General features: G+C 39.6%; 2 protein-coding genes across 2 annotated transcripts; both read left to right on the forward strand.

Annotated features, from left to right (window-relative positions):
• Positions 1 to 1,067: 1,067 nt before the first annotated feature.
• On the forward strand, positions 1,068 to 7,538 carry loxa (lysyl oxidase a). The gene is made up of 7 exons (XM_068706069.1): positions 1,068 to 1,923; positions 2,199 to 2,307; positions 2,784 to 2,921; positions 4,112 to 4,268; positions 6,566 to 6,661; positions 6,822 to 6,937; positions 7,025 to 7,538. The coding sequence occupies exons 1-7, from the start codon at positions 1,269 to 1,271 to the stop codon at positions 7,029 to 7,031; spliced, it is 1,278 nt and encodes a 425-aa protein (XP_068562170.1). The 5' UTR covers positions 1,068 to 1,268; the 3' UTR covers positions 7,032 to 7,538.
• Positions 7,539 to 8,156: 618 nt separating this feature from the next.
• On the forward strand, positions 8,157 to 13,610 carry snx24 (sorting nexin 24). Its single transcript, XM_068706071.1, has 7 exons — positions 8,157 to 8,374; positions 9,615 to 9,698; positions 10,482 to 10,586; positions 10,968 to 11,062; positions 11,158 to 11,187; positions 11,409 to 11,473; positions 11,590 to 13,610. The coding sequence occupies exons 1-7, from the start codon at positions 8,306 to 8,308 to the stop codon at positions 11,658 to 11,660; spliced, it is 519 nt and encodes a 172-aa protein (XP_068562172.1). The 5' UTR covers positions 8,157 to 8,305; the 3' UTR covers positions 11,661 to 13,610.
• The last annotated feature ends 26 nt before the right edge of the window (positions 13,611 to 13,636 follow it).

Raw genomic sequence — 13,636 nt, forward strand, 5'->3', positions numbered from 1 at the left:
ACCAACCTCAAGTTGTACATGTTAAAAAAACTCCCTTTCAAATAATCCAAATGATTTGCTTTCAAGTCTGTAGCACTCAAAAAATGTTGTGATTTGAGAAACTGTAAAATCCTGTTGAGCACTTGCTGTGGTTTAGCAGCAGCCATCCTGTGGTCAGTTGTGTAGATGCTAGAAAGATTTTTTTGGTTTGATAGACAGAAGAAAATGGAAACCCTGGATTAAGTTTCCCAAACTATGCATTATACCTCTGGTGTTAACAGCAGGGCGGTGATTTGACTGGGCTGCATCAAATGACTTAGATTCATCAGGAGAGGAGCGTGGGGTCTCCAGTCTGCCACCAGACGCAACAATGCAGATATCAAGTATCACGGCAGCCTCATTTTGTTTATTGCTCAGAATAGACTAATTATGACTTTATAGAAGATTACTATGGGATGTACGTGATGAATCGTTCACATTGTCAGCAAAGCTTAACGAAGACAGGACTGGGTGGAGGGGGATTTGTGGCAGATGGTTTCCCAGAAAGAAAATGAAAATGTTGCAGGGCCATCAAAGAGTGATGTTTAGGGTTTGTGAAAACCTCCAATGAGAAAGTGGAGTGCAGAGACTTCTGGTAGAGTGTGTTGCAATGAGGTTGTGAGTTCATCCAACAGTCAGAGGAAAAAGCTATTTATCATGACATTCTGTTGGTTTGTCAAAGAAAAAATGAATACAATATACAGCAGTCCCTGGAAATGGGTTGTGTTATTCATATGAACCCCAATCCTAATGAAGTAGGAAGAAAGTTTACATCTTTTTTAATGTCTGTTTTTGGTCTAACTGCTATGATTCAAAATATGCAGAAATTCTTTGTGAGGAAGAAAATATGTCTCACTGCCTGTTACTGACACACATTAACCACTTTTCAAAGGGCCAGACTGAGCAGTTATCAAACACACTTGGCTGCGAATGATCACACATCGCGTATCCATTCAGTGGTTATATGAGCAACAGCACCAGCCTTGTGTAACAGATTCAGAAACGCCAAATGCTGAACTCCTCCTCCTCCTCCTCCTCCTTCTCCTCCTCCTCCTCATCGTCTCACTGCAGGCTACAGGAGCAGAGCGATATGAGTTTATACGGATACATTTAAACTTAGCTTTTCCTCTCTTCTCAATGAATATCCTTCAAATAGTGATGAAGGATATTTAAGTCAAAAACAAGTGGCAACCCCAGCTCATTTGAAATATTTGCTTTGCCACATTAAATCTCTTTTAGTTGAGTTCATAATGGGATTACGCATATTTAGCACGCCACTTAACGCATATGCGTGCGTCTATTTTTTAGTTTTTCTCCTGCAAGCTGTCCAGTCTCAGACAAATTCAGGGACCCAACAAGGAAATAACCAAAGAGCGGCTCTCCGGCAGACGCTACAGTGGTCACACAACGGCAAGGTTTTTAGCATTTTAAGCCAGGGCTCGGAGTATCAGCCACCGAGGCGCAGGGGCGCCGCTCAGGAACAAGTGCAGGCGCGACCTGTCACCATCATTCGTGATGCGGACGCGAGACATCCGGACACCTCGAGCCAGCGTGTGGCCCAGCAGCAGCAGCCTCCCCGGCCGGCGTCCGACCTGCACCCCCCCCGCGGGCTCCCGTCTCCGCTCCAAAGGCTCGTGAGAGGGCACGAGCACCGCCAGCATCACAATGACCGTCTCGGTGAGCGCACGGGGACGCAGGAGACGCAGAGGAGCAGCAATGAAACCCAGGAAAAGGTCACTGTCAGTCCGCCTCTGCCCCGGAGGGAAGACATGATGCTCGGCGATGATCCCTACGACCCCTACAAGTCCACTGATAGTGACAACCCATATTACAATCATTATGACGTTTACGATAGACCGAGCAGGAGATCGAGACCCGGATATGGCACAAGGTATCATCAGTATGGTAAGAGTTGGGTTCTCAAAACAACATTATTGAAAATAGATATGAACAATAAAGTGTTTTCATGATGCTTAAATGCTCCCGGTCTATTAATTAATCCGTGTGTTTGTCTGTCTTGGTTCAACATTTCTGCATCTATTTGCCATCTGTTACTGTGTTTGTCTGTATATTGAACATATCATATTAATTTACTGATTGATTCATATTTTATGTACCACTTTTTTTTGCCGTCATATTCATATCTATTGTCAGTATTATAATGTTGTTTGTTGTTTTAGGTCTGCCTGATCTGGTACCGGACGCGTACTACATTCAAGCCTCCGCTTATGCCCAGAGAGTCCCAATGTACAACCTGAGATGTGCAGCTGAGGAAAACTGTTTGTCAAGGTAGATAGACTGCTGTCAGGACTTATCCACAGCGAGGAAGAAAAACAGGGTTTGCATCCAAATCTGAGTGTGATTCACAGGGCTTTGAGCCATAACAACCTAAAGTGTTTGTGGGTGAGGGCTGCCCAGTGGAACCATGAAATGAGATAAAATTAACCGAATCCTGCCACTGATGGTGCAGACGGGTGGAGTGGTGGATTTCTTTAAAGTATAATCATAGTTTGCCCCGAGGAGAGAAAGCCTGAATGGTAAACACATTATCGAAAACTAACCCAAACAACCTCATCCCTCCAAATTGTTTTTCCACCCACCATTTACACACCGACTGCATTCACTCAGACTCTGAGAATCTGCTCCACTCAGAGGGGGGGGGGGGGGGGTCTTGCAGGAAAAACAATCTCAATGAAGTAATTGTGTCCACATATGACCTTTTATTTTCTGCAAACTTATGCTCTACTTTTGCTTTGTGGTTGCAGCTCAGCCTACACAGCCAGCATTAGAGACTATGACACCCGTATGCTGCTGAGGTTTCCTCAGAGAGTCAAGAACCAAGGGACGGCGGACTTCCTCCCCAGCAGGCCACGTTACTCCTGGGAGTGGCACAGCTGTCACCAGTGAGTATAAGATCATTTCACCGCTGTCCACCTCACCATCACACACAGAAAGTGAAAATGTCTCTAACTTGTGGCTGCTTTCTTGTATCATTTGTTCTCACTGGCCAACAAGCTGACATGAATTAGAAGCCTTCACGTGAAGATTTCATGCATGCAAACATAAACCAGATCCGGATCCAGTTTTGGAAAGACGTGTCTGAATCAGATATAGAACATTTAAATGTTACAGGTTTTTAAGAGTTTGAATCGTCACACATTGTAACTCTATAGTTGTTTTAATTTGTTCAACACATCAGTTGTTTCCAAGAGATAATATTAGTCACTACTCTATTTGTCTTGTCCAGTCTGTAGTTGTGGTATGGCACCCCCTGTTGAACCACAGCCGGCTTTACTTCTGGCTGTTTAAAAGCTCTGCTGAGATTTTGATATCAGAATTGTCATCTTAACATCTGTATTTTTAGCCTTTTAAAGAAATGTATACATTTCTATCTCAGCATAAAGGCAGTAAAACCCGCTTTGTACGTTCGAAAGATGATGTGACTGAACTTCATATGACCTCATCATTCAGTTGCTATACAGCTGCAAAGCCAGACATTGTAAAATAAAGCTGTGTGATGAGGATAATGAGCCTGAATGGAAAACCGCTGGTGTGTTTGTTCCTTTATTGAGCTTTTGGAAATGTGCCAGTTTTCCTTGATTCATCAGAAACTACCTCAGTCCATAGTGATGTTGTGAAACAACCAGTCCTCTGTGCTTATCCCCAAAATTGAGCTCATTTGGCAAAGATCCAACAAGCTCTAACTGTAGACTGTATATATTTTTGCCAGTGTTTTGAAAGTCAACTTGTGTTAAAATCCAGACTGTTTTGTCTCATTAAACAAACTGACTTTAAGATAATAGAGTGAAAGCAGATTCAGATACAGTGTAGTCCTACATGTACATGATAAATACATGTGATGTTTGCAGTCACAGGGACTTGCAGTCATTTGACTGAACACTGGGAAATGTCCAACAAAATATTCTTAAATGTTAATCAATAATTGTGCAAATGTAGCTCAGGAACAAGACGGTCTCAACATGTCAAACAGTGTCTGGCTGTTTCAATAAGTCCCAGATTGTTTTGGAACTCACTTGGTGTAGATTAAGATGTAGATTATTAGTTGTTGAACACTGCTGCTGCTGATCCACAGGCACTTCCACAGCATGGATGAGTTCAGCCACTACGACCTGCTGGATGCCTCCACTCACCACTCGGTGGCTGAAGGCCACAAAGCCAGCTTTTGCCTGGAGGACACTTCCTGTGACTACGGCTATTACAGGCGATTTGCCTGCACCTCACATACCCAGGTGTTAATGATACCGGCTAAAAAGATTAAGAAATGTTGATGTTACTGACTTTAAAGCTGCTCTTATTTCATTTTTATATTAACGCCTGATTACATGACAGTCTGTGAAAGGAGTCGTTCGTACTGACAAACCCACAGAAAATTAGCACCAAACTCTACAGTTCTTCTCTCCTCTGTGTTTAGCATCTTTCAACTCTCTGTCTTGGTTTTACTGCCCTCTCACCACTCTCACCACTTTCATCTGCTCTTTTCTGGCTACAGCAGGCAGCTAAAACCTCTGATAAATGAATTGATTGCTACCTGCACAGCACCAAAGCAGACAGACAAAGTTAGCCACTAGCTGGGGAACATAGTGAAGAATTTAGCAGCTATAGAGACAGAATTCTCCCTCAGGAGTTTTTGGAGACCAAAAACAGAGAAGAGTGAATGTTGGATTTGTTCTTGCTATGTGTAAATATGCAACCTTTTTGCAAACACATTTGCTACATCTACTTTATACTTTATGATATATCAGCCTTCTGTTTAAATTTCTTTATGCTGCCCCCAAGTGGCCAAAAAACAAACAAGTTAATGTAGGTTTAAAACCAGATACACCCGAAGGTCCCCCATTTGGACGCAGAGTACATCAAAACTTAGAGAGTTTTGTGTTAAAAGTAACTGGCAGAGAACCCACGAAGAACGAATATAGTGATGTTATAGTTCTGCAGAAACCTCAGCGTCCTGGGAACAACATGAACTAGGTCACTTCTACATGAGACAAACACATCTCCCATCAGCCAAGCAAACAAATAACAAAATATCATAAATCATACTCGATATGACTGGGACAGACCGGAGAAAAAGGCTGCTACACTCCGTTAGCAACGTGCTACCTACGAACATGCAGCATGAAAAAGCACGAGCGCCTGACGGAGATTACGGACATAGTTTCCATTTCTCTCCCCGGTAAACCATCGCAGAGATATTCAGCTTCGAACACAAAAAGTCACACAGCTTTCATCGAATATTGTACTTACTTTTGGTCGAATCTCAGCGAAAAAATGGAATATCTCCGTACTTCCAACGCATGTTTGTCCAGCTGCTGGTGCTCCGTGTGAATCCGTTCGATTCGTGTCTCTCCGACACTCCTCGGATTCTTGGGAGGGTTGGAAGCTCAGCAAATCAGATTTCAGAGCTGGACCTTTTTGAGCTTTATTGGCTAATAGTGCTGTCAATCATCTAGCTTTCAATTCCAGGCAATTCTATTGGCTCCTACGGTTCGAAGGATGTCTCAATGGTGAAAATCGGAGAGGGGGGGGCTGAGATACAGCCCTGAACAGAGAGTCGAAGCAGGATTTGACCTTAAACTAAATAACTAAAAAGGGCATAGAAAGAGCTTAAAACACTCAAAAAAGGTCCAATCTTCGGTCTATTGATTCAATGAACATCATGAGTGATACATAGAAGTGATATAGAGTGTTTTTGAATTTTAAAAATACTTTTTTATTCAAATATTGGAGTATTTGATCAGTTTTCTAATTTGAAATGCTCTATATTTCATAAATGTTTCACTGTATCTATGTATAGCTGTGTATATAGAGCCTATATCAGTTGTTCTAAGAGCCCAGCATATTAAAAGTCTTGGATACCCATACTTTCCAAAAAACAATACCCTAAAAGTGCTGTTTTTCAAGATCGAGCTTTTGAGTTTTCCAAGTTCTGCTGTGTTCCATCCTTATCTTATGTGAACCAGTAACATGTATTCTGATAGTTCCATGATTTTTCTCATCTCAAAAATATATAAAAAAAGTTTTTTTTTTTTTTTTTTTTTTTTTTTTTTTTTTTTTTTTTTATACAATTAATTAGGTATTTCTTATCTTTATTCGAGCTGAGGCCTGCAAATAGGCCTCGTTTTTAAAAGGTTTTACGCTCACAATCTAACACCATATATAGCCTGTTAGCTAGAGTGGAACTAAGAAAACAAGTGCTCTCGTACTGAAGCAGCTGTCCTTTAGTGTTTCCTTTTTGCACGAGCCAGTGGTGATTAAACGATTTCCTGTTTCTCCCGTCAGACGATCCCACCTGCCTGAAAGCCTGATCAGTTGTTTGGCAGACTATTTATTTTTTTCCATCCTCTTTTCCATCCTGATTTTTATTTTCTTTCTTCTTATTTTAGTCTTATCATAAGACATCATACTGTACTAAAACATTGAAATCTTTGTTACAGTTCTATACGTAAAAATATAATATCCATATATTGTTTCTTAAGAAGTGTGTTTGTTTAAATAATGCTTTATGTGGATGCTGTCCAATGTGCAGGGCCTGAGCCCAGGATGTTATGATACCTACAACGCAGACATCGACTGCCAGTGGATTGACATCACAGATGTGAAACCTGGAAACTATATTCTCAAGGTTTGTTAGAAATACCAGATGACATTTGTCGTCCTCGTCGGACACTAAACCCCTTTTAAAGAGCTGCTTGTGTGGAATCCCATTGAGTCCATACTATTTATTTAGCTTGTGTTGCTTTGTTATTGATCCTTATATTTTGTTTATATGTCGTTCCCCACAGATCAGTGTTAATCCGCAGTATCATGTCCCAGAATCAGACTACAGCAACAACGTTGTGCGCTGTGACGTTCGCTACACTGGGAATTACGCCTACGTGTCAGGTTGTCACATGTCATCGTGAGTATCATGTTTTAAGGGACAAATGTTTCTTTAACATTTCTGGCATTGTCTAGCAATCCTCATGGTGTTTTTTCTTTCTTTCAGGTATTAGATAACATAACATCATTCACAGGAACTCAGCAAAGATGTTCTGTAAATGACAATGCAGAGGACTGCATATGGCAGCATCATGAAATAAATGTAAAATTGTGATACCTACATTTTTTAAACACTCCCAAGTTGGAAAGAAATGGTAGGAATCATCTCACGCCATCGTGATGGATAATGCTGAATTTGTTTTTGCTTGTTTTTCTCCATACTGATAAGTATGTTATCTCATCTTTTCATGAGAATATTTTACATTTCTTACTTCTATTGCATTGTACTGTAATCTTGAGTTTTATACCACTTGGAGGATAGTTAACGAATAAAGTGTGAACCAGCTTACCCTCATTGTCAAATCCATATCAGTTATATCACACTTTTAAAATGAACCAGCTGTAAAGGAAATTTATTTGTTATATTTATATGCAACGAAAGAAACTCTTACAAAGATTTTGTTGAAACTAAGTTGAATAAAACTTTGTGATATTGTATCACTTTTTTGGGGCTGACCAGATTGAGGTGACTTCCCTGTCTTACCTTTGTTTCTTATCTTTTTCTATATCTTATTGTCTTTGCCACACACACACACACACACACACACACACACACACACACACACACACACACTGAATCACAAACACACAACCACCATATAAAAAGGGTGGATACAAACGGTTTAAATGGCTGCAAACCTCTGATTATTTTCTTTACACATTATGATATTTTTTGGATGAATCCATCAATTGTTGATAAAATGTCAGAAAATATGGAAATGTGCCCGTCACAAGTTTCCAATACCCATCGTAACATCTTCATTCAAATATAAAACTGAGAAAAATCAGCAAAGGCTCACATTTGAGAAGCTAGAACGAGAAAATGTTTGGCATTTTTGCATATGTTATTTGTTCATTTATATATTTTGTATGTATTTTACACAATATATTAATGTAATAATATGCTTAATAATTACGGGTTAGTGTAGCTGTTTAATAACTAACACTTTGGGCTCATTAATGTGGATCTGTGTTGCACAATATTAAAATATTAAAAGCACAACCTGCTTCTCGTAGTTTTACTCCGGTGCAGCAGGAGGCGTCACTGAGACTTTGTTCAGGTTTGAATCCAGTGATTTTTATCAGGCTGCCAAAGAAATTGGAGTCAACCACCAGCAGTGTGTGTGTGTGTGTGTGTGTGTGTGTGTGTGTGAGAGAGAGAGAGAGAGAGAGAGTGTGAGTGTGTGTGAACCATAGGACATTATATTACCTAAAAACTCTTGTAAAAATGCACCCAGTCAGAGTGTCGATCCCGTCGTTTCGTTCAGAAAACAACTCGATCGAGAAAGGATACACGGTAAGCTGCTCCATAATAACCTCCGTCTGTCCGTGTCGTCCGCTCTGCTGCTGTCATCACTTTTACATTTTGTACTCAGATTTATTTATGTCGCTGCTGTTCAGATGCTACAAAGTCTCACATTGACCGTGTTCACGTGTACATTGTTAAACATGTCAATGTTAAAGAGCACGCCACGTTTACTCTACATTTAAATGTAACGTTTGGCAAGACTTCTGGATTTGTGTTTTAAGCTGTTATGAACCAGCCCACCCAGGACCCCCAGCTGTCTGACATGGAGTAACGACTTATTTAAATAAAGCTGTGTGACATCATTCATTGCACAGGGAACCTCAAATTAAGTGTATATGAATATTAATCCTAAATGACTACCAGAAATGTTGTGTTGCAACGAGACAGAATTTAGAATTTAGTGTTGGTCAACCTCCACAAATGTTGGAGCCTACATTTCCCATAATGCATTCAATAGACTTTTTTTTGTTAGGACCCCCAAACTCTCATGCCTTTCAAACTCCATAGCTCCAGATTTAAATGCTCAGACTTTCTGTCACAGATATGTCCCATTTGCATTACTTCCCCTCTGTTTCTGATTATTTACAAAAAGCCAGGCAAAGTTTCATATTTACCATACAGACATGAAAGTGGTATTAATCCTCTCATCTAACTCCAGGCAAGGAAGTGAATAAACTTCCTTTAATTTCTGTATTGGTCTCAACCATCATCAGTCTTTTTGGGATGGTCTACAGTAATGACAGCATTTCTTTGCTGTGCTGTTTTCTCCCTGAGTTGTTAATTTTTTAATAATTTTACTTGTTGGCTCTCTGTCTTAGGAGACACAGTATGTGGTTGTGTTGCCAGTACTGAACTGCAGTAACAACACTGCAATCATTTATAAGTGGATTTCCTTATTTACATAATGCTGGCAATGAGAGGGCCATTTTACGGAAGAATCCAGCAGAGTGACAGAAGTAGAAGTCTGTTTAGGGATGTTAACAGTAATTCTGACAGATCTAACAGCAGCCAGATGTTTCCTCTTGGTAACTAGCTGACTGTAACTGACGGCTCTGCAGTCAGCTGGTCATTGTGGTCAGTCAGTCACACACTGACTGTAAGCACTGGGAGGGGCCCTTTTTGCCTGATGTGCTCTGGTGATAAATCATGATTCTCTTAACTGACTCCCAACAGCAGAGTTCACCCTTTTTGTCAAAAGAGTAGTACAACGTTTTCTTCTTTCTTTCAGGTCTTTAGAATTGACGTGCTGATGAATGGCAGACAACACGCTGTTGAGAAACGCTACAGTGAATTCCACGCTTTGCATAAAATGGTGAGCTTCAGTGATGTTGAGTATTAACAAAGTTAACTCTTATGAGTTCCAATTTAGTGTTTAAGTCCTTAACATTAGTCCTTAACCATAAGTGAAATATTAGAATCTTTACATATTAGCCACCATGTTTATTTTCACTGATATATGAAAACATTTGAATATCTGTGCTTTATTGCATAATGTGCTAAAAAAGGAGTAGTCAGTTAATCAATCGACAAACTGCTGAAAATGTAATGACAACCATTTTATTAAACAATTATCACTATCAAATGAAAATGCTAGACATTTGTAGATGGCAGTTTCATATTATTAACTGAATCCAGTTTTTTTTTGTATCTCTGTCAAATAATGCAATTTTAAGATGACACTTTGGGCTCTATGAGCTTCCATCTTCAATTATCGGAGATTTTAAAGAGTAAACAATTAATTGAGTGGTAAGAAACGTATAAATACATCGATACAATTTTATTTATGTAGCCCATTTCATAAAAAAAGATACAATATAATGGGCTTCACAAAACGTGAAAAACAAAACATTGCCTACTTAGCTATTTACAAGTACTAAATTCAGAAGTTTGAAGGCGTGCTTAGGAAATCACAGCAGCAAATAAATAAATGATCAATGGGCTCCCTGGTGGTTAACCACGTTCACCATACCAGGTCGTTTGAGGTTGTAGAGTTACAGATGAGTTCCTCTTCCTGTCCTGCTGAACAGTCCACACGTATACTATATACTCTTGTTTGTCCTGTATATTTTGTAATGATGTTTTTAAATCCCTCCAGCTAAAGAAGAGCATAAAGCCACCTGAGATCCCTTCCAAACATGTTAGAAACTGGGTTCCCAAAGTGCTGGAGCAGAGGAGGCAAGGCCTGGAGCTCTACCTGCAGGTACTCTGACACACCTTCACTCCACCTGCTGGAACTGAAACATAACATTTCTTTATGCATAAATATCAAAGTATCGCTACGTATTGATACTGATTAAACATTTTAGTTGTGTCAATTTTCCCTGTGGTAGTAAAAATGGTTTAAAATATTGTATCAAAGTTATTCATTCCAGTATCATGACTACACTAATGTGGAGTCACTATAATTTCTTTCTTTCTTTCTTTTAACAAATACATATTTTGTGTCTAACTCAAAGTAAACACACAAAACAGATGTCAGGAGATGATACAAACTGTTCACCAAAAAGGTCCTTCAGGTCACTTCAGCGACGCTGCTTCATGTGCACATTGCAATTTGCTTTTGTTTTGTCTGTTTTGTCAGACTATAATTATGGAAAATGGAGTTCTTCCAAAGATATTCTTGGATTTCCTCAATATCCGCCATTTTCCTTCAGTGCCAAAAACAGAAAGCTGTGGGTGAGTTGACTCTATGATATAAAAGACCGATTTTGTGGCATTTGAATGAAAAAGATCTGTTGGTTGTGGCTTAACTTGTATTTTCCTTCTCTAAGGTCGTTTGATACAGAATCGGAGGAATCAAGGTGAGTTGTTTTTCAGTGAATATAACTAAATAGCTATTGTATGAAACAGCTGGTCAGATTCTTGTTCAGCAACATTTGCTACCGGTTAAAACTTGAATCCCTATTTGCTCTGCACTTGCACTTCACCCAGCATGTCAGTGACACCACCTACATTTCTGCATCCTGTTAATTTATATACAGCCCACAAACCTTCTGACTTCTCCTTTTTGGATTCTTCTCAGTAAACTTTCACATCAGCCAGTCTTGCTGTTTCTGAGAGACCCCTACCTGCTGCCAACAGCTCACGGTGAGTTCAGGCTACTTACACCTATATCGTAATACCATTTCAGCAAAAGGTGGGGATGAGCTTCTTACTCATCTTCCCTTCAATGTAAAAAACTTTCTTTTCTTCTTTCCTTTCAGATGCATTTTCAAATGTTGTGATTGAAGGTGTGGTCCACGGAGTTTTCTACCCAGATCTTCAACCAAGGTAGAGCTGCGGAGCCGTCTCTGAGGGCCCGTCACTACAAAACAGATGCTTCTTGTTTTCACACCATGTTAGGTGTGCACCACGGAGGATGTGACATGTGGAGATACACTGAGCCTCATTTACATTTAGCAAAGCATAAAACAAAAATCCATACATTTAGGTTCTTTTCTTTCGAAAAATAACTGGCACCAGCACCATCAGTTGTTCTTAAAATAAGCAATATTGGCCCATATGGATTTCTGAGCTATAAAATGTAACCATATATGAAACAGTGAAACATTAACAGTGGCAGGTTAACTTGATTCACGCATTAGAATCAAAGTAATTAAGTAAAGACTCAAGACTTTTTTCTGTTTATAGCTAATAAATAAACTTTTTTTTTTCTTCCTTATTTCTTAAAGTATTGAGGGAAATTTACAAGATCAGCTGGAAATAGAGAGAAGAGGAAGCTCAAAGTAGGGAGAAGTTTGAAAGCTTTTAGTAAGTGAATACCAGAAGTTGAAACTGAGGGGAACCAGAAAGGAAATGCTGATGCCAGCTGGACTGAAGGTTAGTTTGCCAGACACAGAGGGGCCCTGTAAAGATGAAGCACAGGGCTGGAGTGAGGAGCTGGATCGTGGCCTGCAAACAGGGATGTGTTCCCTCCCTTTGTAGCACCAGCACTGTGGTCTGTGAACACTGAGCCATCTGAGGGGGAGCGTGGAACAATTTAGAGTGTGTTTGTGCATTCTGATGGAGTTGACGGCTATGTGCCACATGTAAGGGTGGAAATGATTTGAGTTGTGATGTGGACCTCATCTGTTGAGCATGAGATGTTTGTGAAGGAGCAGCTCAGTCTGGAGCTTCAGGTTTTGGGCACAAAGCCTGAAATGTAACCACGACAGACAGACTCCCAGATTTTTTATTTTATTTTCAGACTTGTTAACTTCAGTCCCAACTGATGCAGACTCAAGTGACATCACTTGAGGCAATTCATCCGATTCGACGCAGCTCCCTCTGGAGCAACAAAAGGCTCAATACACATTTTTCACATATACAGTAGTACTCTGCGAGACCTGTATACAGACTTTGGTGTGTAAAATAAGTGGAGTTCCCCTTTAAGAGAGGATTAGGGCAAGCTCGAGGGTACTTCTCCATTTATTATTTATGTCTCATTCCTTCCTTCGCTTACATTTCAAAAAATGTTTAACGAAAGATGCAATAATGAGATATGAGGACTGATAGCTGACAGTAAAGCAGGAGAATGAGCTGGTTTGTTGATGCCCCACAGCACATGAAAAATGTAAGTACTAGTCTAATAGGAATAAAAGTATTCTAATAACACTTAAAGGCCAGTATCTAACACTAATGCCAGTCCTTTTAAGTTTAATGTTGAAATTACACAGATTATAATAATAATAATAATAATCATGAAAAGGGAAGCAAAGTGTGTTTTGTTTTACAGAGGATTTTTAAAATGAGAGACGGTGATTTAAAAGACTAACAACCAGTAAAACACTGTGCAATATGTCACTAAAATACAGATTGTCTTTATATTGTTCCTTGTGAAGTACAAACATCTCCCGATGTGTACTCTTGAAGATACTTGTAGCGTTTGTGAAACAATATGTTGCATGTCACTATTTGGGCAGTAATTGATGACACTTGTCCAACCAGAGTTAGTTTATGTGACTGGACCTCCAGTGGTGACAACTACATATTTATACTGAATCAAATGAATCCTGAGCAATTAACCTCAACTAAACAGATGATGAGTTTATGTTTTAACAGAGTGAATCATTTCCTAGAGATCCGTCTCATAAATTTATATTTATTTTTCAACATTGTACTGTTTGTGCTCTTGAACATGTGAAGTGCCATAATGTAAACCTACAGTGAACACTGGAATTCAACTGTAGCACTTTAAGATGGGCGACATGTTAAATACTGACACCAATAAAAATCATTATTGCCACTTCTTTTGTCAGTTTTAATTCAAAT

Source organism: Cebidichthys violaceus, unplaced genomic scaffold (assembly GCF_023349555.1).
Source record: "Cebidichthys violaceus isolate CVI_PGR_0920_01 unplaced genomic scaffold, fCebVio1.0.p SCAF_12, whole genome shotgun sequence".
Classification (NCBI taxonomy): Eukaryota; Metazoa; Chordata; class Actinopteri; order Perciformes; family Stichaeidae; genus Cebidichthys; species Cebidichthys violaceus.

Coding starts and splice junctions, on each gene's coding strand:
- loxa (XM_068706069.1), top strand. CDS start 1,269: ATGGGATTACGCATATTTAGCACGCCACTTAACGCATATGCGTGCGTC. Junction 2,308..2,783: donor GAGGAAAACTGTTTGTCAAG/GTAGATAGACTG, acceptor TTGTGGTTGCAG/CTCAGCCTACACAGCCAGCA. Junction 6,662..6,821: donor CTGGAAACTATATTCTCAAG/GTTTGTTAGAAA, acceptor CGTTCCCCACAG/ATCAGTGTTAATCCGCAGTA.
- snx24 (XM_068706071.1), top strand. CDS start 8,306: ATGCACCCAGTCAGAGTGTCGATCCCGTCGTTTCGTTCAGAAAACAAC. Junction 10,587..10,967: donor GCCTGGAGCTCTACCTGCAG/GTACTCTGACAC, acceptor CTGTTTTGTCAG/ACTATAATTATGGAAAATGG. Junction 11,063..11,157: donor CCAAAAACAGAAAGCTGTGG/GTGAGTTGACTC, acceptor TCCTTCTCTAAG/GTCGTTTGATACAGAATCGG.